Source organism: Odocoileus virginianus, chromosome 9, assembly GCF_023699985.2.
Source record: "Odocoileus virginianus isolate 20LAN1187 ecotype Illinois chromosome 9, Ovbor_1.2, whole genome shotgun sequence".
NCBI lineage: Eukaryota > Metazoa > Chordata > Mammalia > Artiodactyla > Cervidae > Odocoileus > Odocoileus virginianus.
The window spans coordinates 44,183,589-44,207,887 of record NC_069682.1 but is presented as its reverse complement, the minus strand read 5'-3'; the positions used below and the strand labels follow the sequence as shown (position 1 = coordinate 44,207,887).

The 24,299-nt window shown below is 37.1% G+C and overlaps 1 protein-coding gene across 2 annotated transcripts in view; it reads left to right on the top strand.

Annotated features, from left to right (window-relative positions):
* Positions 1–24,299, top strand: part of GPCPD1 (glycerophosphocholine phosphodiesterase 1) — a 61,226-nt gene that overhangs the window by 18,415 nt on the left and 18,512 nt on the right. The window contains exons 5-11 of one of the 2 annotated variants that reach the window (XM_020883638.2): positions 905–980; positions 2,792–2,833; positions 10,713–10,836; positions 17,906–18,137; positions 19,879–20,041; positions 20,539–20,671; positions 21,306–21,360. In XM_020883638.2, the coding sequence (XP_020739297.1) occupies positions 905–980; positions 2,792–2,833; positions 10,713–10,836; positions 17,906–18,137; positions 19,879–20,041; positions 20,539–20,671; positions 21,306–21,360 (825 nt within the window). The remainder of the gene's footprint in view (positions 1–904; positions 981–2,791; positions 2,834–10,712; positions 10,837–17,905; positions 18,138–19,878; positions 20,042–20,538; positions 20,672–21,305; positions 21,361–24,299) is intronic. The other variant, XM_070472300.1, reaches the window with a different exon arrangement.

Genomic DNA, 24,299 nt, shown 5'->3' with positions numbered 1-24,299 from the left:
GGAAGGGATTGGTTACCCACTCCAGTGTTCTTCCCTGGGAAATCCCATGGACAGAGGAGCCTGGCAGGCTACAGTCCATGGGGTTGGCAAGAGTCAGACATGACTGGACAACTAACACTTTTACTTTCACTTTCTTTTTAGTAAGACAACTTGATAACAGAAGACAAGTATTATAATTTTTCACACTGTATGAATTTATAAACTTCGAGGCATGAAGAGTAAAACTGGATGCCTACTCCCATTTAATTAAACTTGTTTTTCAGATTTACCCATGCATGTTTCCTTTCCTGAAGGAAAGGGCTTCTTGTGCTTCTTAAAAGCACTGGTTACTCTGATATGAGGATCTGATATTTTTCCTGTTACCTACTTACCTGTTTTTAAATACATGAAATGAAGAACTTTATGATGCCTTCTAGTTCCTTGCATACTTGCGATAATTGATCTTGCAGTATTTGTTCTTACTGTTTATTTCTCCCGGAGAGTTTCAGCTTTTTCCAAACCCTTGAAGAGTTACTTCAGATGAGATACTTCTTTCAGTAATCACATTGACTGCCAACATATGGAACATAATGTATATTTGCTGTTAATTTAACTCAGAACAGAGTATCAGTTAAAGACTAAACTGAGTATTGTAGGCAGATTAAAGAATGGGTTTAGAACGGTTTTATGTGCCAGTTCATCTCATTTTTCTTTGTTTACTGCCTCATCCTCATTTTCTTCCAGCATTCATCATGTTTTGTGACCTGTTACATTTCTGATTTGGGACAAATAATATTGATATTAACAGGATGAATCTCTTGGTTTCATGCTTAGTATAAGACTTAGGCCACAAACATCTAATGACATCATGGGTAGAAAATAAGATACAAAAAATTATTGCAGACGTTTAACTTTTAAATTGCAGACTATCGGTGGTCCATGTCAAGTCATAGTTCACAAGTGGGAGACTCATCTACAACCACGATCAATAACCCCTTTAGGTATGGGCATTAACTGCATCTGTTTGAGGCATATGCATAAAGTTACTAATATGCTGCACATTGGCTTAGTGGGATTTAATAAGTATTTATTTTAAAGTTTAAGGTAAATGCATTGTCAATACTACAAGTTTCACTTAGTCTTACTTTCAAAACTAAGCAGTTCTTAATTGCCTTTCTTCATAAACTTAATTAGAAACCTTTGCCTAGTTATTTTTAGTTTCTTGGATTAGATGACTTTATGGAATATATATTTCCATTTGGAGTAGTTAGAAAAGTTTGTAAAATAGCATTTTTCTTAACTGAGCATCCGTCTGTGGCTTTGATTACTTGCTCAGAGAACTTAAAGAACATTCAAGGAAAGAACTAACACAAAACAGTGGTTCTTTTAACTTTCAGTAGTATGTTATTTTATTTATTGTGTGTGTGTTTTTTTAAACTAGTGAATATTTGAATAAACTTGTATGAATGAATTCAAATTTCCTGGTTGTAGCAGACATTTTCCCCCAATACCCTGCTGCCTATGTTAAAGTTGCTATTCAGATAATTTTTTTTTGTTTGTTTAAATGTTATTTAGTTTTTGTATGCCTAACAGTGGCATTTCTCTTCATACAAGTATTTTTGAATTTCCTTTTCCATACTGAGATTGAAATTTGAAATTCTTTTCACATACATTAAATTACCCACTTGGTTTCGTGTATAAATTAGTGCTGAGAAATCTTTTAGTTTCTAGAGAAAATTATAATTTAAAGATAATAAATGGCTTGTTAGTTACTAGCTTAGATTAGAAAATAATGAGTGATTCTGCTTTACCCTGCATCAAGGACACATCTCTTTAAACAAATATCTTGTTCTATCCTCTGTTGGATTTTCTTTTTGCATGTTTTAATACATTTCTGATATTATATTTAGAATTGTTATGATAGTGTACTTTAGAATTATACTGAGTTTGGAAATTACTAGGAATTGCATATTTTAAAAATGCATTTTGAAGCATCCTGCAATTAAATATATTTTCTTTGAGAGTTAGGATGGTTTTGTTTCTGGTCTTTTTAATAAATTTATTTTAAGCTTTTGGGAAGTATAACTTCTGAACTTAAGAGCTGTGTGAAATATACCAGAGAATCTTTACTGAGAACTGTCAAACTTATTTTGACAACTACTTCAGATTTATGTTTAGAATAAACTGGGGAATGAAGTAGCAGGGAAGATAATCAGTATTTTACTTAGAGGGTGGGGATTAACAGTTTTTCTCATTTAGTTGACATTTCTGTTGTAAGGGAGCACTTACCTTTTGGTAGTTCCTCACAGCTCTATGTATACAGGTAAGTTTAGCTGTTTGAAAAGCTTTTAGCTGGCTGTAGAGAATGGTTGGGGTTTGAGGAGCATTATATTTTAGTTAAGATCAGAATAGGCACTATGTGAGAATAAGCATTTTAATTGTGCCAGTACCTTTCGTTTGAAAAAAACCAGGCAATATTGTTGTCCAGCAACTTGTCAGTCTCATACATTGGTTGTATAAACATTTGTCCCAGTGCCTCTAGTTTGGAACACCTCTCTGAGGAGTTTTCTTTTCTCTTCCTTGTAACATTGTGAATAATCACCATGAGTGTAAGAACTGTTACTGTCTGATAGCCTCCTTAAAAGGGGTTTCTTTATTGAGGGCTACAATAAATATGCTTATTCACTTTGGGATGCTTTTATATTTTTAATTAATTTTTAAAAAAATCCTTAAGGTGGGTAATTTCTCAGTTGTTCATTCAGTATGTACATCATGAATTTTAACTAAGTTTTCTATTTTCCTTCAATTTTAGAAAGTGAAATTATTATTGACGATGGACAATTTGGAATCCACAGTAAGTGAGACTGAGTTTTTAAAAATCTTCATTCACATGGTTGAGATCTTACATAACATTTCATTAGAAACAGCACAGAGACATAAGAGTATGATTTTTTTTTAGATTATTTGTCTATTTGGTTTTGGTTGTACTGGATCTTTGTCTAGTTAGGATGAGTGGGAGTTGCAATATGTGGGTTTCTCATTACAGTAGCTACTCTTGTTGCAGAGAACAGGGTCTAGGCACAAGGGCTTCAGTAGTTGCAGCTCAGGGACTCATTAGTTGTGGTGCATGAGCTTTAGTTGTCTGTGGCGTGTAGAATCTTCCTGGACCAGGGGTCAAACCTCTGTCCCCTGCATTGGCAGGTGGACTCTTAATCCACTGGATCACCAGGATCTACTGTATCACCATGCTGCTTGTGGAATCTTAGTTCCTCAATCTGGGGGATCAAACCTGTGTCCTCTGCAGTGGAAGTGCAGAGTCCTAACCATTGGACCACCAGGGAGTTCTCTCCAGTATAATTCTTATGCTTTATAATTTCATCTTTTTGATTTTTATTTGGCTGGTAACTTTAGGTGTATGAATTAATAGAATTAAAAGTATTATACTTAATGGTTACTATATCATCACTTAACACTACTGTGTTTGAGAATATTAATTGTTCTAAACTTTTAAATGTGAACCATTACTCATAAGCTGCATTTTTGCATTGTTTGTATGTGCATTTATACTAAAATCCAGATTAAGGAGAATGTTCTAGTCATTCTGGCTGAGTAAACAATTTACAGTGGAGTACAGTCTCTAGGCTGGTGGGCTCTAGTTGTGGTGCCAGGGCTTAGTTGCTCTGTGGCATGTGAAATCTTATAACCAGGCCAGCAAACGAGCCTATGTTCCCTTCATTGGTGGATGGACTCCCATCCACTGAGCCATCAGGGAAGTCTGCTGCTGCTGCTGCTGCTAAGTCACTTCAGTCTGACTCTGTGTGACCCCATAGACGGCAGCCCACTAGGCTCCTCTGTCCCTGGGATTCTCCAGGCAAGAATACTGGAGTGGGTTGCCATTTCCTTCTCCAATGCATGAAAGTGAAAAGTGAAAGTGAAGTTGCTCAGTAGTATCAGACTCTTAGCGACTCCATGGACTGCAGCCTATCAGGCTCCTCCATCCATGAGATTTTCCAGGCAAGAGTACTGGAGTGGGGTGCCATTGCCTTCTCCGTAGGGAAGTCTGGGCCTGAGTGTATTGATTGTGGTTTTACTAGGTACATATGTTTATCCACTTTAGAGATGTATATGCTTTTGCAGTGTTTGGACAGTAATTTAACTTATTTTCTTGATTTTGTTTGGGATTATTTATATTACATCATAAAGTAGTCTAACACTTGAGATGGTAGTGGTTTCTCTTTATATATAAATTTTGATAGTTAGGAAATCAGACCTAAGGAGAAAATTTCCTTGATTTTTTTTTTTTTTTAAATCCTGTTGATGGAAAACTTAGGTCCAAAACAGTTCGCAGCTCCCTGGTATTTATGACAATGTTATTACTTTTATTAGTAAGAAACTTCAAATTAAACAGTGCTAGCAGTGTTAGCACAATCATGCAGTTTATCAATGACAGACTATGTAGGTGGATAGTACTTTTTTTTTTTCACTTAAAACATTTATTTTTCATCGAAGGATAATTGCTTTACAGAATTTTGCTGTTTTCTGTCCGATCCCAACAATGAATCAGCCATAGATACACATATATCCCCTCCCTTTTAAACCTCCCTCCCATCTCCCTCCCATCCCATCCATCTAGGTTGATACAAAGCCCCTGTTTGAGTTTCCCAAGTCATATAGAAATTCCCTTTGGCTATCTATTTTACATATGATCATGGAGGTTTCTGTATTACTCCTTCCATACATCTCATCCTCTCCTCCCCTCTCCCCATGTCCATAAGTCTATTCTCTATGTGTTTCTCCATTGCTGCCCTGTAAATAAATTCTTCAGCACGATTTTTCTAGATTCCGTATATATGCATTAGAATACTATATTTATCTGTATCTTTCTGACTCACTTCACTCTGTGTAATAGGTTCTAGATTCATCCACCTCATTAAAACGGACTGAGATGCATTCCTTTTTATGGCTGAGTAATATTCCATTGTGTATGTGTTCCACAACTTCTTTATCCATTCATCTGTCGATGGACATCTAGGTTGCTTTCATGTTCTAGCTACTGTAAATAGTGCTGCAGTAAGCAATGGGATACATGTGTCTCTTTCAATTTTGGTTTCCCCAAGTTATATGCCTAGGAGTGGGATTGCTGAGTCCTATGGTAGTGTTATTCCTAGTTTTTGAGGAAATCTCCGTACTGTCTTCCATAGGGGCTGGATCAATTTACATTCCCACTAACAGTGCAAGAGTGTTCCCTTTTCTCCACACCCTCTCCAGCATTTGTTGTTTGTAGACTTTTTGATGATGGTTGTTCTGACCAGTGTGAGGTGATATCTCATTGTAATTTTGATTTGCATTTCTCTAATAATGAGTGATATTGAGCATCTTTTCATGTGTTTGTTAGCCATCTGTATGTCTTCTTTGGAGAAATGTCTGTTTAGGTCTTTTCCCCACTTTTTGATTGGGTAGTTTGTTTTTCTGGTATTGAGTTGTATGGGCTGCTTATATATTTTGAAAATTAATCCTTTGTCAGTTGTTTCATTTGCTACTATTTTCCCCCATTCCGAGGCTTGTCTTTTCACCTTGCTTATAATTTCCTTTGCTGTGCAAGAGCTTTTAAGTTTAATCATGTCTCACTTGTTTACTTTTGTTTCTATTTCCATTACTCTAGGAGGTGGGTCATAGAAAATCTTGGTTTGATTTATGTCATCGAGGGTTCTGCCTATGTTTTCCTCTAAGATTTTTGTAGTTTCTGGTCTTACATTTCGGTCTTTAAGCCATTTTGAGTTTATCTTTGTGTATGGTGTTAGGAAGTGTTCTAATTCCATTCTTTTACATGTAGCTGTCCAGTTTTCCCAATACCATTTATTGAAGACGCTGTCTTTGCCCCATTGTATATTCTTGCCTCCTTTGTCAAAAATAAAGTACCCACAGGTGCATGGGTTTATTTCTGGGCTTTCTATCTTGTTCCATTGGTCTATATTTCTGTTTTCATGCCAGCACCATACTGTTCTGATGCCTGTAACTTTGTAGTATAACCTGAAGTCAGGAAGGTTAATTGCTCCAGCTCCATTCTTCTTTGTCAAGACTGCTTTGGCTATTTGGGGTCTTTTGTGTTTCCGTGTGAATTGTGAAATTTTTTGTTCTAGTTCTGTGGAAAATGCCATTGATAATTTGACAGGGATCACATTAAATCCATAATTGCATTTGGTAGTATACTCATTTTCACAATATTGATTCTTCCTACCCAGGAACATGGAATATCTTTCCATCTGTTTATGTCATCTTTGATTTCTTTCACTAGTGTCTTATAATTTTCTTTGTACAGTTCTTTTGTCTCCTTAGGTAAATTTATTCCTAGATATTTAATTCTTTTTGTTGTAATGGTGAATGGAATTGATTCCTTAATCGCTGTTTCTGATTTTTCATTGTTAGTATATAAAAATGCAAGTGATTTCTGTATATTGGTTTTGTATCTTGCAACTTTGCTAAATTCACTGGTTAGCTCTAGTAATTTTCTGGTACTATCTTTAGGGTTTTCTATGTCCAGTGTCATGTCATCTGCAAACAGTGAGAGCTTTACTTCTTTTCCAACCAGGTTCCTTTCTTTTTTTTTTTTTTCTTTGATTGCTGTAGCTAGGACTTCCAAAGCTGCATTGAATAATAGTGGTGAAAATAGACACTCTTGTCTTGTTCCTGATCTTAGGGGGAATGCTTTCAGTTTTTCACCATTGAGAATAATGTTTGCTGTAGGCTTATCATATATGGCCTTTACTGTGTTGAGGTAGGTTCCTTCTGTGCCTATTTTATGAAGAGTTTTAGTCATAAATAGGTGCTGAATTTTGTCAAAGGCTTTTTCTGCATCTATATGGATGATTATATAGTTTTAATCTTCGAATTTGTTAATGTGGGGTATCACATTGATTGATTTGCGTATACTGAAGAATCCTTGCATCCCTGGAATAAACCTAACTTGATCATGATGTATGAGCTTTTTGATGTGTTGCTGAATTCTGTTTGCTAACATTTTGTTGAAGATTTTTGCATCTATGTTCATCAGTGATATTGGCCTGTAGTTTTCTTTTTTGTGTGTTGTCTTTGTCCGATTTTGGTATCAGGGTGATGGTGGCCTCATAGAATGAGTTAGGAAGTGTTCCTTCCTCTGCAATTTTTTGAAAGATTTTTAGAAGGATAGGCATTAGCTCTTCTCTTAAATGTTTGATAGAATTCTCCTGTGAAGCCATCTGGTCCTGGGCTTTTGTTTTTTGGGAGATTTTTGATCACAGCTTCAATTTCAGTGCTTACAATTGGATTGTTCACAATTTCTATTTCTTCCTGGTTCAGTCTTGGAAGATTGAACTTTTCTAAGAATCTGTCCATTTCTTCCAGGTTATCTATTTTATTGCCATATAGTTGTTCATAATAGTCTCTTATAATCCTTTGTATTTCTGCATTGTCTGCTGTGACCTCTCCTTTTTCATTTCTAATTTTGTTGATTTCATTCTCTCTTTTTTCTTGATGAGTCTGGCTAAAGGTTTGTCAGTTTTATTTATCTTCTCAAAGAACCAGCTTTTAGTTTTATTAATCTTTACTGTTTCTTTCATTTCTTTTTCATTTATTTCTGCTCAAATTTTATGATTTATTTCCTTCTACTAATTTGGGGGTTTCTTTCTTCTTCTTTTCCTAGTTGTTTTAGGTGTAAAGTTAGGTTGTCTATTGACTGTTTTTCTTGTTTCTTGAGGTAGGATTGTATTGCTATAAACTTCCCTCTTAGAACTGCTTTTGCTGCATCCCATACATTTTGAGTTGTGTTTTCATTGTCACTTGTTTCTAGAAATTTTTTTGATTTCCCTTTTGCTTTCTTCAGCAGCCTGTTGGTTATTTAGAAATGTATTGTTTAATCTCCATGTGTTTATGTCAAATCTGTTTTTTTACAGTTTTTCTTGAAATTGACATCTAGTCTCATAGTGTTGTGGTCTGAGAAGATGCTTGATATGATTTCAGTTTTCTTAAATTTACTGAGGTTTGATTTGTGACCCAAGATGTGGTCTGTCCTGGGTAATGTTCCATGTGCACTTGAAAAGAAGGTGTATTCTTCTGCATTTGGATGGAATGTCCTGGAGATATCAATGAGATCCATCTCATCTAATGTATCATTTAAGACTGTGTTTCCTTATTAATTTCTGTTTTGATGATCTGTCCATTGGTGTGAGTGGGGTGTTAAAGTGTCCTACTGTTACTGTGTTACTGTCAATTTCTCCTTCCATGTCTGTTAGTGTTTCTCTTATGTATTGAGGTATTCCTATGTTGGATGCATAGTTACTTAAAATTCTTATGTCTTCCTCTTGGATTGATCCCCTTAATCATTATTAGTGTCCTTCCTTATCTCTTCTAATCTTCTTTATTTTAAGGTATAATTTGTCTGATATGAGGATTGCTACTCCAGCCTTCTTTTGCTTCCCATTTGCATGAAATATATTTTTCCATCCTCTCAGTTTCAGTCTATATGTGTCTTGAGGTCTGAAGTGGGTTTCTTGTAGACAGCATATTATATGTGTGTTCTTTTTGTAATTCAGCCTGTCTGTATCTTTTGGTTGGAGCATTTAATCCATTTACATTTAAATTAATTATTGATATGTATGTCCCTATTGTCATTTTCTTTATTGTTTGGGGTTGATTTTGTAGATCTCTTTTCTTCTGTTGTATTTCCTGACTATATAAGTCCATTTAACATTTGTTGTAAAACTGGTTTGGTTGTACAATTCTCTTAACTTTTGCCTTCTGAAAAGCTTTTCATTTCTCTGTCAATTTTGAATGAGATCCTTGCCGGGTACAGTAATCTTAGTTGTAGATTTTTCCCTTTCAGTACTTTAAATATATCCTGCCACTCTCTTCTGGCCTGCAGTTTCTGCTGAAAGATAAGCTATTAAATGTATGGGGTTTCCCTTGTATGTTACTTGTTGCCTCTCCCTTGCTGCTTTTCAGTCTAATGCTCTCCTAACTGAGCTATTCCGGCTAGCTCCTTGCTGCTTTTAATATTCTTTCTTTGTGTTTAGTTTTTGTTACTGTCCTGGTGTTTCTCCTTGGGTTTATCCTGTCTGGGACTCTTTGTGCCTCTTGGACTTGATGACTCTTTCCTTTTCCATGTTGGGGAAATTTTCAACTATAATTGCTTCAAAAATTTTCTCATATCCTTTCTTTTTCTCTTCTTTTGGGACCCCTATAATTGGAATGTTGGTGCATTTGATATGGTCCCAGAGGTCTCTGAGACTGTCCTCAGCTCTTTTCATTCTTTTTACTTTATTCTGCTCTTCAGAAGAATTTCTGCCATTTTATCTTCCAGCTCACTGATTTTTCCTTCTGCTTCAAATATTCAGATATTGATTCCTTCTAGAGTATTTTTAATTTCAGTAATTGTGTTTGTCTCTGTATGTTTATTACGTAATTCTTCTAGGTCTTTATTTATTGATTGTTGCATTTTCTCCATTTTACTTTCAAGATTTTTGATCATCTTTATTATCATTATTCTGAATTCTTTTTCAGGTAGTTTGCCTATTTCCTCTTCATTTATTTGGACTTCTGTATTTCTAGTTTGTTACTTCATTTGTGCATTATTTCTCTACCTTTTCATTTTTTTTTTCATTTATTTTTATTAGTTGGAGGCTAAATACTTTCTGTTTGAGGTCTCCTTTTCTCAGGCTTCAAGGAAAGTTGAATTCTTTCCTTGAAGAAGGTTGACTTCTTTCTTCCTTTTGGTTTCTGCCCTCTTAAGGTTGGTCTGGTGGTTTGTGTGACCTTCCTATAGGATGAGATTTGTGCTGAATTTTTGTGTTTTTCTTCTGATGCGAAAGGCTGAATGAGGTGGTACTCCTGTCTGCTGATGATTGGGTTTGTATTTTTGTTTTATTTGTTGTTTAAATGAGGTGTCCTATACAGGATGCTACTGGTGGTTGGGTGATAGTGGGTCTTGTATTCAGGTGGTTTCTTTTGTGTTAGTTCTCACTATTTGGTACTCCCTAGGGTTAGTCTAGGGTCTTGGAAGAGGCAGTGCTCCCACTCCAAAGGCTCAGGGCTTAATCTCGTTGGAGTCATGAACTATTTCATGGCTCAGGAGACAAACAGCTCCAGAAATGGGTGGGTGTTGTTACTCGATAAAATCTTTCAGCAAATATTTGTTTAGTACTTGGTGTATGTCAGGCTCTGTTCCAAACCCCTTTGCCTGTTAGGCCTCGGCTACCCTCTGGGTGGAAACCACCTCTTCCCTGCCCCTAGCATCTCCCAGTACATTTAGTTTGTTTGATTCTTACCTCCTGGTATCTCCACTGCCAGCACTAGTGGAATAACTAGTTTTCAGCTGAGTATCTCATGTGACACTTTGGAAGTGTAACCATGGTCACCAGTGGAACAACTGCTAGGTTATAAGCCTTCTTGGGATATGTATTTTTTCTGAGATAGATTTGTATTACTTTGATAATATATTCAATAAAAGTATTTTAATTTATTTAGTTCTTAATGTTCATTTAGTTTTTTCGCCCTTCATATGTATATACTTCATATAAAAGTTTTCTTTTAATGACAAATTTAAGACTACTTGTATATTTGCTCTGAAGAGAAATACCAGTGATAGTTAACCTGAGTGTATCAAACTGTGAATGTGAATTGGAACTGTCAATGTGTCTTGTAGTTATTGGATTGTTTTTTAAAATGTGTATATTAATTAGTGTTCTTCATACTTTTTCTAGATGGTATTGAGACTCTGGATTCTGGATGGCTGACATGTCAGACCGAAATCAGATTACGTTTGCATTATTCCGAAAAACCTCCTGTCTCAATAACCAAGAAAAAATTTAAAAAATCTAGATTTAGGTAGGACCATGTGTATTTGTTACTTGACTTATTTATTTTAATCATTGCTGTAGATTTCTGATCCATCTGGTTATAGGCTTTAAGTGTATCAACTGAGGAAATAGCATACTTGTATTCTAACAAACAACAGGGTCTTGTAAAAGTGAATTTGTTTCCTTTCATGAAGATTACTACAGTTAAATGTACTTACGTTAGTCTTTATCTCCAAGTGTGAAACCAGAACATCTTTTTTTTTAACCTTACATAAGTGATTTCTAGGCTGACATGTCTTTGTAGTTCCTACCATTTGAAATTTCTTTAGTGTAGCAATAAGTATTTGTTTTAAAATTGATGTGATGAAATGATTTTGTGTTAAATGAGGGGAGAATGTCATAAACAGAAAAATGGTCATTGGAAATATACTTCAGTGTCCTAAATTTTTCTGTGTCTTAAAAACAAAAAACCTTTTCATTAAGGAAAGGTCGCAGTTACCATAGCAGTTCCAAATTAGTGCAATTTTAATCTTAATTTAAGAAATAGATGTCAAGCTTTGTATAAATAACTAAATAGTAACTTAAATTTTTGTAATGTCACCATGTATATCTTTGAATGAACTGATTTCTTAGGAAACCAGGCAGCCTTATCATTTGAATTTTTTTAACTTTGGGACCGAGAATTCTAAGTATGCTATTATGTAATGCAGCTTTTTCTAACAAAATGTCAGGACTGGGTTGAAAGGGTCATTTCCAGTAACTAAAGTAGTTAGTAATAATAGTTAATATCTATTTTCATGATAAAATTAATAATGTTTCAGTTTGTAAATCCATAAATGCTTTACAGTAACTGCTGAAAATATTATATTATTTATCCTAGTCATAAAATACATATGGGAAAGGGTGGGTGACACTTCTCAACCCTTTCCATTGGCGTGTTCTGAGAGTGAGTAAAGTGTTTTGGGTGTACCTTGTCTCTGTTCATTAGCTCTTTTAGGCCTCTGCTTTGCTTCTGAGAAACCTAGGTAATTGGACCACATAACTGATCTGCTCGGTCAGTTTGATTGAAAAGATTTTCTAACCAGATAGTCATAAGTAATTAGATATTTTATTTACATGTTAAAAGAAGCATATAAGTTGTGTTACAGCTATTAAGTGTCTTTGTTTTATGACCTTGAAATAATGATGGTAGGACTTCTTGTTTCCACTGTAAGGGATGTGGTTCCATCCTTGTTGGTGAACTAAGATCCTGCATGCTGCGATGCAGCCAAAAAAATTAATAGATAATTAATTGTGTTCTGATTGGCTTGCTTATGTATACTGAGTCCTATGTTTTTCTTGTTTATATAGAAGTTGAGTGGTTGTATATATTGCTGTGTTGCTTAGGCTTAAATTGGAATATTTTTATAACCATACTTATTTGGACACTACAAATTAACTGATTCTTACTGAAATAATTGTGCATAGCTTGCAATTGATGTCTGTTTTGACAATCTCTTTCCCCCAAATTCATAGTATTGATAGGTTAAGCCTTCATTTGCTAGAAAATAATTTATCTGCAAATTTATCATGACTATTTTAAAAGCTTAGCAACAGTGTTTGCATTTTAAATAAAACACTTGACATGATTTTTTTATCTCCTTAGCACCACATTTTATTTATTTTTAAAGACACATTTATTCAGTGTCATGATCAGACTGTTACATGTAGCAATCAACAGCATGGGTGCAAAAGAAAGTCTAGCTTTTAAAACTCTCTCCTGGAATGCTTTACACAGAACAAACTTGAATAATCTGTTACACAATTAGTCACAAATACAGTCCTCAAGTTTTTTACCTATACAGATGAGTATTGTCTAAAACATCTTTCTTCATGGCTGCTGGGCCCTGCCACCACTGTGCTTGGTTGAGTTCACAACTCTGTTGCAACCTGTGGCTTCCCTGTCACTTCTCTGGCTCTCCTCTCCTGCTAAGCTTTGTTTCCTGGCAGTAATTAAAACCTTCTGCCACTGCCATAGCTACTGCTGCTGCTGGAACCACCAGAGTCACCTTGCTTTTGTGTTTTGGCAAGGTATTGGCCTTCAGTACCATATGAGCCAGAACTTCTCCCTCCAAAAGTTTCATCCTTTCATGAGTCCAGAATTTGAAGATTGATGTTGTAATTGCCAAAATAATTGTAGCTTCTGCCACCTCCAAAATTGTTTCCATTATTATCAAATCCATAGTCATCCTCACTGCCACCATATCCACCACCACCAATGGCTATCACCAAAGCCACCTGAAGTTTCCTCCACAACCAGAGTTGTCATCCTCACCACAGCAACCTCGTTGATTACCACCAAAGTTTCCAGAACTACTTCTACCTCTTTGGCTGGATGAAGCACTAGCTATCTCTTGCTTAGATAGGGCTTTCCTGACTTCACAGTTGTTGCCATTCACAGTATGGTATTTCTGAACGGCAGTCTTATCTACAGAGTCATGGTCATCAGAGGTTACAAAAGCAAAGCTGCTCTTTTTGCTACTGCCTCAGTGATTCGTGATTTCGATCACTTCATTTTTCCCATACTGTTCAAATTAATCTCTTAGGTGTTGTTCTTCAGTGTCTCCTTTAATGCTACCAACACAAATCTTTTTCACATTTAAGTGAGCAGTTTGAGAATCTTCTCTTGATACAACCCTCTTTGGTTCCACAACTCTTCCACCCATCTTGTGTGGTCTTGCATTCATGGCCACATCTGCCTCTTCCACTGTGACTTACGTGACAAACCCATGCCTCTAGAGCGCTTGGTATTTGTACCCCTCATGACCACAATGTCTGTGAGCATTCCCCAGTGCTCAGAATGGCTTCTCAGACTCTCCTCGGTTGTTTCAAAGCTCACTCCTGATGAAGAGCTTCTGCAGCTGTTCGGGCTTTCTGGGAGACTCTGAGTTGGACTTGCCTTCAGCACTGCTTACTTAGCGATTTCCACAAACCAAAAGCAGTAATCTAACAAGCAAATCTCACCACCACATTTTAAATACAAGTTTTTCTTTCACTTGATTCCACCAGAACTTGGAAGGCAGTGTTACTTTACTATAACATTTATATATTCATTCAAATTCCAAAGAAAGGCAACATCAAGGAATGTTCAAACAACCACACAGTTGCACTCATCTCACGCACTAGCAAAGGGAATGCTCAAAATTCTTCAAGCTAGGCTTCAGCAGTACGTGAACCGTGAATTTCCAGATGTTCAAGCTGGATTTAGAAAAGGCAGAGGAATCAAGAGATCAAATTGCCAACATCTGTTGGATCATAGAAAAAGCAAGAGGATTCCAGAAAAATGTCTACTTCTGCTTTATTGACTATGCCAAAGCCTTTGACTGTGTGGATCACAACAAACTGTGGAAAATTGTTGAAGAGATGGGAATACCAGACCACCTTACCTGCCTCCTGTATGCAGGTCCTATATGCATACCTGTATCTGTATGCAAGTCAAGAAGCAACAGTTATAGGTAGATATGGAACAACAGACTGGTTCCAAATTGGGAAAGGAGTATGTCAAGGCTATTGTGCTTATTTAACCTATATGCAGAGTATATCATGCAAAATGCCAGCCTTGATGAAGCACAAGCTGGAATCAAGATTGCTGGGAGAAGTATCAGTAATCTCAGATATGCAAATGACACTACCCTTCTGGCAGAAAGCAAAGAACTCAAGAGCCTCTTGATGAAAGTGAAAAAAGAGTGAAAAAGCTGGCTTAAAACTCAACATTCAGAAAATGAAGATCATGGCATCTGGTCCCATCATGTCATGACAACTAGATGGAGAAACAATGGAAACAGTGAGAAACTTTATTTTTTTGCACTCCAAAATCATTGCAGGTGGTGACTGCAACCATGAATTTAAAAGACACTTGCTCCTTGGAAGAAAGGCTATGACTAACCTAGACAGTGTATGAAAAGGCATAGACATTACTTTATCAACAAAGGTCTGTCTAGTCAAAGCTATGGTTTTTCCAGTAATCATGTATGGATGAGAGAGTTGGACCATAAAGAAGGCTGAGCACCAAAGAATTGATGCTTTTGAACTGTGGTGCTGGAGAAGATTCTTGAGAGTCTCTTGGACTGCAAGGAGATCCAACCAGTGAATCCTAAAGGAAATCAGTCCAGAATATTCATTGGAAGGACTGATGCTGAAGCTGAATCTCCAGTACTTTGGCCACCTGATACAAAGAACTGACTCCTTGGAAAAGACCCTGATGCTGGGAAAGATTGAGGTGGGAGGACAAGTGCATGAATGACAGAGGATGAGATGGTTGAATGGCATCACCGACTCAATGAGAACATGAGCTTGAGCAAGTTCCAGGAGTTGGTGATGGACAAGGAAGCCTGGTGTGCTGCAGTCCATGGGGTTGCAAAGAGTCAGACACAACTGAGTGAATGAACTGAACTGATAACATTTATATAGCTATTTGAAGAAAACCTTTAATATAAATGAACTAAATTCTTTCACTGATCCCTTTAAACTTGTTTTTTGGGGGGGAAGAGAGAGAGGTAGGTAGTTGTACACTGCTATTTGTAGACTAGCTTTTTTTTTTTTTTTTTTTTTGGTCACAGCATGCAGCATCCTAGTTTCCTGACCAGGGATCAAACCCCTGTTGCCTATGTTGGGATCTTGGAGTCTTAAACCACTGGACCACCAGGAAGTCCTGAAAATAGTCATACTTAATCTTCTATGCCTTCCTTGCCAATTCATCACAGTCCATTTGTGGTCGTTTTTTATATGTCCTGGTAGAGAATGTTTGTTCCTTCAGGCTCACCAGCAAAATCAGTTGTTCAGAACTATTCCTAAGGGTTTGGAGAGAAGAAAGAATCTTTTTTGTTTGGATTATCAAAGTGGTGCTACTTTTGATTTTACAGTATGACTATGGCACATTATTACTAATTGAATAATCATGTCCCCTCTGGGATACCTTGGAATATGTGCCTGTAAGATAAGTCTGCACAGTTGTTGGAGGCAGCAGGTCATTTAGAGAGAACAGGCCTCACTAATGTAGTTCTATTACTTGTATTATTAAGTGGATCACATTTAAATCTAGAATGAAAAGCTTTCCTAGCTCAACTGCATTTTATACAATAACACTGCTCCTACATCATTGGTATTAAAGTTATTTGATCTAGGTACATTCCAGTTGGTGCAAGAAATATTCTAGAATTGAGTTAACTTATTGGCATTACAAGTGTTCTCTGCAGCTGATTGCTTCTCATTGGGAGTAAATTAGTCTTTGTGACCCAGTGGCTTTTATTTTCATTGCTGTGGGAGTTATGACTCTTGGCTTCTTATTTTCTTCCTTTGTTTCATGAAAAAGTACATATATGTAAATACATAAAAGCCATGCATACATGCAAATGTATATATGATACTTTTAAAACCATTAATACCATAGTTTTCTTTAATAATCTGTTCACAAAGTACCTGGTCTCACTGTAGTGAGGAGAAGTAGGGGAAAGTAAAGAATTTACGACCTGGAAGTGTGCTCTTCGGCCCCGCGGATCTTTCTCTTGCTTCAACAGTGCTTGGACGGAACAGACCTGGGGACGCCCCTTTCTCCAGCCTCCGACTACCCTCCAACCTTTTTTTCCAGTCGCAACCTCCGGAATCAGTCACTCAGCAGTCTGCGATCACCGGGACCAGCCACCATTTTTTAACTCCTTATTACCGACCAATCATGAGCTCCCAGATTCGTCATAATTATTCTACCGAGGTGGAGGCCGCCATCAACCGCCTGGTTAACATGCAACTGTGGGCCTCCTATACCTACCTCTCTCTGGGCTTCTATTTCGACTGCGACGATGTGGCTCTGGAGGGTGTGGGTCACTTTTTTCGTGAATTGGCCAAGGAGAAGCGCGAGGGTTCAGAGTGTCTTGAAACTGCAAAACCAGCGTGGCGGCCGTGCCCTCTTCCTGGACATGCAGAAGCCATCTCGAAATGAGTGGGGTAAAACCCAGGACGCTATGGAAGCCGCCCTTCTTGTAGAGAAGAACCTGAATCAAGCCCTGTTGGATCTGCATGGCCTGGCTTCTGCCCACGGAGACCCCCACATCTGTGATTTCCTGGAGAACCACTTCCTAGATGAGGAAGTGAAACTCATTAAGAAGATGGGTGACCACCTGACCAACCTCCACAGGCTGTCTGGTCCCCAGGCTGGGTTGGCAGTTTCTCTTCCAGAGGCTCACCCCTAAGCATGACTAGGAGCTTCTGGAGACCAGTGTCGTTTGAAGAACCCACCTAACATCAGGGCTGCCTGAAGCCCCTCCCTGCAGCCACTAGGCAGCTTTTTAACATGTTGGAGTCCTCTCTCAAGCCTTGGACCAAATGGAAACAATAAAGCTTTTTGCAGCATAACAACAACAACAACAAAAATTTACGACCTCCAACTCTTAACAGGCTTTTTTTTTTTAATGTTTATTTGGCTGCATCAGGTTTTAGTTACAACATTCAAGATCTGGTGGCATGTGGTCTTTTCTAGTTGAGGCATGAGGGCTTTTCTCTAGTTGTGGTGCTCAGGTTCTAAGGCCCGTGGGCTCAGTAGTTGTGGTGTGAGCTTAATTGCTCTGCGGCATGTGGGATCTTAGTTCTCCAACTAGGGATCCAACCTACAAACCATGCATTGGTACGTGGTTCCCCACTGGACCACTGGGGAAGTCCCTGTCTAACAGTCTTTTAATGCACATTGACAGAATATGGTTCAAAATTTTGCTTGTTATATATATATTTGTGAAACTTCTCATAAGAAATTGAGATAGCCAGTTATAAATGAATAATAGTAAATGCCTCTTTAGATTTCACTTTAAAAAACTCAAAGAATAATGAAAATAGGCTTAGGCATAATGAGCATTGATCTCATTTTAATACTTGGCAAAAATGTGTGGAGATAAAAACACCACTATTTTATAAAATATAGCTAATGCCTTAACCTGTAGTATGTATAGTTCTTTTGTTATTTGAGGGTTTAGCATATAAAGGGAACACTTTTAAATATACTGTTTAGATAGCATATATATGGATTTTCTTTCTTCACTTTTTGCATTTCATCATTTTTTCCTTTCATTTAGGGTAAAGCTGACATTAGAGGGTCTGGAGGAAGATGACGATGATAGAGTATCTCCCACTGTTCTTCACAAAATGTCAAATAGCCTGGAGATATCCTTAATAAGTGACAATGAATTCAAGTGTAGACATTCACAGCCAGAGTGTGGGTATGGCTTACAGCCTGACCGTTGGACAGAGTATAGTATACAGACAATGGAACCAGATAACCTAGAACTAATATTTGATTTTTTTGAGGTGAGTATATTTCACTGAAGAGGGTGAGAGACAATGTAGACATGAGTTTATTTTTACATGTGTTTTGATTTTTATTGTAGCCTAATTTATGTAAACGTGTGATTCATACAACTTTTTAGATGTTTACTCCTCTGTTCGTGTTAGCAGACTTTTAAAAACTTAGAGTTGGCAGACTCATATTATTAAGAATATAATTGAGAACTTCAGAATTGCATTCAAATTATGACCGAATGTCTTGATGTCTGTGTGTATTTTAAACATAAATGAATGTATCTAAAGGCACTTTGAAGAATAGAGGCTGTTACTTAATAGGCAGGCTGATGTAACAAGCATGATTGAGCCTTCTTCATGATTGAAGTTTTGTTTATTGAAGCATTTTATAAGAATCCATTGTAATAGTGAACTCATTTTTCCAACTTTACTTGATATTATAAATATGTAAGACAAGATAGTTGCTGTGAAAATTGTGCCAAGTTATTCAGACTCTGTGCTGACAACTTTCTAGAGCTGCTTGTGATGCTTATCTTGGTTTTTGAGCTGTTCAGCTGCTCCTCACAAAAAAAACTGGGTCCTCCCCTAAGGTCCTGGCTCTTTGATATTTCCACTCACATTTACACTAGATTAGAGTTTGACTGTTTGAGGGTGGGGAATAAACCTTCCCCAACAGTAGCACCTAGCCACTGTTTCTGAAAAGAGCAAAATTCAGGATGGATTAGAACCCGAGTAATTCTTATAGCTTTATAATATAAAGTTATATTGCCTAATTAATAAGATCTGTGAGACATTTACTATAAAAATATGAAGTTTTGGTTGAACATTTCCTTTTTCTTTTGGTACCTACCTATTAATCTCTTGAACAGCCTGACTTCTCTTTCATTTGGTTAGCAGTTTTGGAAATACTAATTTATTCATAGACTAGGTGGATAAAACACACTATATAATATCAAGTATTCAGTGTCCTAGAGGTTACTATCCCTCTGTGTCATCTGTGTAGATGCATTTGTAAAGAACAAAATATACATTAAAAGTGAAAATCGCTCAGTCGTGTTTAACTCTTTGTGACCCCATGATATAGTCCATGGAATTCTCCAGGCCAGAATACTGGAGTGGGTAGCCTTTCCCTTCTCCAGGGGATCTTCCCAGCCCAGGAATCAAACCTCGGTCTCCCTCATTGCAAGCAGATTCTTCACCAGCTGAGCCACAAGGAAAATAATTACAGGTATATCTTGGGCTTCCCTAGTGCTCAGTGGTAACGAATCTGCCTGCCAAGCAGGAGACGCAGGTTTAACCCCTGGGTCAGAAAGATCCCTTGGAGAAAGAAATGGCAACCCACTCCAGTATTCTTGCCAGGGAAATCCTATGGTCAGAGGAGCCTGGCAGGCTTTAGTCCATAACAACAACAGGTATATCTTAGTCTTTGAATGAAAAAGTACTTAGAAACATTCAGTTGATACTTTGTTTGCATAATATATGTTAGAGGATCAGAAATGCAAATCAAAAGTTATGATTAATGAACATAAAATCTTAAATATACTGTGTATTAAATATCTTTGCATACTAAAAGAATATATGTTACTTGTTACAACAAATCTATCTAAATTACCTGAATATAAATTTGGTTGTATTTCTTATTAATTTTCTTCCATAGATTCCAAGTTGGTTTTAAGGGTGTCTTTTTTGATCTTTTAATGGAGAATATTGAATTATAAGAATCTGGGTTATTCTTATTCTTATTTTTCAGGAAGATCTCAGTGAACATGTAGTTCAGGGTGATGCTTTTCCTGGACATGTAGGTACAGCATGTCTCTTATCGTCCACCATTGCAGAGAGTGGGAAGAGTGCTGGAATCCTTACTCTTCCCATCATGAGCAGAAATTCCAGGAAAACAATAGGCAAAGTAAGAGGTAAGCTTAGACAAGCATGGTGACCCTTTACAAATAAGCAGAGGTTAAGTTAGGATTCTAATTAGTTTCAAATTGTGCTTTTGAGAATGGTAAAGAATTAAATTAATAAGTTGTTGCAAAATATTAACATACATTCCCTGGTTGCTCACTGGTAAAGAATCTTTCTGCCAAGCAGGAAACATGGGTTCGATCCCTGGGTTGAGAAGATCCCCTGGAGAAGGAAATGTCAACCCACTGTAGTATTATTGCCTGGTAAATCCCATGGACAGAGGATCCTGGGGGCTGATAGTCCATGGGGTCTCGAAAGAGTTGGATATGACTTAGTGACTGAGCAACAGCAATTTACTGGAAGCTTTACTTTGAATGGACATTGACTTGATTTCTCTCTGTTTGATCAGTTGATAAAGCTGGTTTGAGTGATATTTAAGTGTAATTGAGTTCATCATAGACTTTTAATTGTCTTTTCTTTTCCCCTTCCCCCTTTTTTCCTTTGAAAGTTGACTATATAATTATTAAGCCGTTACCAGGATACAGTTGTGACATGAAATCTTCATTTTCCAAGTATTGGAAACCAAGAATACCATTGGATGTTGGACATCGAGGTGCAGGGAATTCTACAACAACTGCTCAGTAGGTTGAATATTTGAGTAGTACTGCCATTTGGTAGGAGAAGGCAATGGCAACCCACTCCAGTACTCTTGCCTGGTGAATCCCATGGACGGAGGAGCCTGGTAGGCTACAGTTCATGGGGTCTCGGAGGGTCGGACACGACTGAGCGACTTCACTTTCACTTTTCACTTTCATGCATTGGAGAAGGAAATGGCAACCCACTCTGGTGTTCTTGCCTGGAGACTCCCAGGGACGGGGGAGCCTGGTGGGCTGTTGTCTATGGGGTTGCACAGAGCTGGACACGACTGAAGCGACTTAGCAGCAGCAGCAGCAGCAGCATTTGGTAGCTTATGCTTGATGATAAGGTTTAACCAAGTAAAGGTCAAAGGATCCTTTTAATTATTACCCTGGATTTAAATGTAATTTGGTAATTGGGCTTTAAATTGGCTTGTAAATACCTATGATTATTAGAGCTTGATTTAAGGAATGCACACACCAACCAAGTAATGGTCAGTCTTATTTTGGGGATGGTAAAGTTAGCCTCAAAATAGAGAATAAGTACTGAGGCCATTATTGAAAATATAGTTTACTAAATATTACTAAATTTGTCTTTTCTTTATTAATGATAACTATATTTCTATATGTTTTCTTTCAGGCTTGCTAAAGTTCAAGAAAATACTATTGCTTCTTTAAGAAATGCTGCTAGTCATGTAAGTGAACCTGTCTTTAAAACAACTTTGGACTGGTGGTCCACAGGTAGAAAAGTAGAGAGTTATAGGTCGGGGCAGCCTCCTCCATTTACATTAATAGGGTAAAAGGGAGAATATTTCTGCTTTTTCTAAATATATTTCTAAGTGAAGATAAAATATCTCTAGGCATTTTAATTTCATTTCATGGTACAGATTGGAATTAAAGCAATGGAATCCTAATCATCCTCTTAAATGTTAATTAGGTGATTTGTAGTATGGTTGATGTATATTATTATAAATTACAGATATACAGTATAATGATTCACAATTTTTAAAGATTATGCTCCATTTATAGTTACTGTAAAATGTTTGCTATATTCCCTGTGTTGTATCCTTGAAGCTTGTTTTAAACCTAATAGTCTTCACCACTTAATCCCCTATGCCTTTGTTGCCCCTCTTGCCTTCCCTCTCCACTGGTAACCACTGTTCCATGCAAGTGATGTCATATAGTATAGTCTCTGTCTGACTTAGTTCACTTAACATAATACTCTCTAAGTCCATCCATGTTGTTATAGATAGCAAAATTTCACTCTCTTTTATGGCTGAGCAGTACACACAGCTCATGTGTGTGTACATACATACACCATATCTTTATCCATTCACTTCAGTTTCTTTATATCTTGGCAGTTGCAAATAATGCTACTATGAACATTGAAGAGATATATGTTTTCAAATTAGTATTTTTCAGCTATGTATCTAGGAGTGGAATTGGTGGGTCATATAGTAGTTCTCTTTTTAGCTTTTTGAAAAACCTTCATAACTTTTTCACAGTGTCAATACCAGTTTCCTTTCCCACTAGCAGTGTAGGAGGGCTCCTTTCACATGCTTGCCAGCATTTATTTCTGTTCTTTTTGATGATAGCCATTCTTTTGATGATAGGTGATAACTCATTGTGGTTTTCTTGTTTTATATTTCTTTTCGGCTGTGCTTGGGTCTTTGTTGCTCTGCAAAGGCTTCTCTAGTTGTGGCAAATGGTGGCTACTCTTACTGCAGAGCAGGAGCTCTAAGGCATTCGAGTTTCAGTAGTTGTGGCAAGAAGGCTTAGTAGTTGTGGTGCACAGGCTTATTTGCCTCGCAGATCAGAGTTTGATCCCGTGTCCCCTGCATTGGTAGGTGGATTCTTAACCATTGGACCACCAGGAAGTCCAGTTCTTTGGTGGTTTTGATTTGCATTTCCCTCATGCTGAGTGTTATAACATTTCCTGTGTCTGTTGGTCATCTGCATTTATGCTTTGGAAAAATGTTTATTCAGTTGTTCTAACATTTTAAATAATTGGATAGTTTGGGTTTTTTTTTTTTTTTTTTGATGCTGAGTTGTAAATTTTTATATGTTGGATATTAACTCCTTATTAGTCATATCTCTTGGAAATATTTCCTCCTATTCAGTAGCTTGTCTTTTTGTTTCATTGATGGTTTGCTTTGCTGTCAGAAGGTTTTTGAGTTTAATTCGGTCCCATTTGTTTAATTTTTAAGTATCCTCCCCCTTTTTTTTGAGATAATGTTTTAAGTCTTTGACACATGCAAAAATGTTCCCCATGAAACATTGCATTTCATCAATTGAATTACTCTGTAAATATTGCTTACAGAAGGATTTGATAGTGATTTTATGTAACACTTGGGCTTCCCTGTGGCTCAGATGGTAAAGAATCTGCCTGGAATGCAGGAGACCCAGGTTTAATCCCTGAGTTGGGAAGATCCCCTGGAGAAGGGAATGGCTACCCACTGCCAGTATTCTTGCCTGGAGAATTCTGTGGAGAGAGGAGCCTGATGGGGGTCACAAAGAAAGACACTTAGTATGTCCGTTTGCCTCCTGTATACCAACCTGATTATGTTGAACTTCTTAACTTTTTATAGTACTGTGTGTGTGTGTGTATAAAACTCCTTATATATATATTATGTATATATTATACCTATATATATACAACTCCATGTATATATGGATATATATATATCCATACTGTATACCATCCTGATTCTAACCTGATTATGTTGAATTTCTTAACTTTTTTTATATCGTTATTCAGTTAGTGTTTTTTTTTTTTTTTTTTAGCTTTTAGTTTTTTCAGTACCTGAAGTTTGACATTTTAAATCAAGAGCCTGTGTGTTTCCTCCTCCCTCACCTTCTACTGTACCTCAAGTTAAGTTTCATGTTCTGAAAAAAACTGAGAAACTCTAATTATATTTCAGTTTTTTCCCATTGTCCTCCACATACATGCCTTAAGCTTTGCCTTTTTAAAAATAGTTCAGCAAATAAACTTGATTTGTTAGATTTTAATTTTGTCACTTATATGAAGCAAACAACTATTCTAAGACGTAGTTTTCCCATATTTTAAGGTCTCTAAAATTGGGATATGGTTTACAACTGTCTTAACTTGTCATGGTTTGATTGGCATTGTTTTTTCTCCCTCTTAGTGGTGTATAAAATAATGATGCATTTTGTATTGACATCTTCAGTTCAGTTCAGTCACTCAGTTGTGTCCGACTCTGCGACCCAATGAATCGCAGCATGCCAGGCCTCCCTGTCCATCACCAACTCCTGGAGTTTGTTTACTCAAACTCATGTCCATAGAGTCGGTGATGCTATCCAGCCATCTCATCTTCTGTCGTCCCTGTCTCCTCCTGCCCCCAGTCCATCCCAGCATCAGGGTCTTTTCCAGTGAGTCAACTCTTTTCATGAGGTAGCCAAAGTGTTGGAGTTTCAGCTTCAGCATCAGTCCTTCCGGTGAACACCCAGGACTGATCTCCTTTAGGATGGACTGGTTGGATCTCCTTGCAGTCCAAGAGACTCTCAAGAGTCTTCTCCAACACCACAGTTCAAAAGCATCAATTTTTTGGCACTCAGCTTTCTTGACAGTCCAACTCTCACATCCATACATCACCACTGGAAAAACCATAACCTT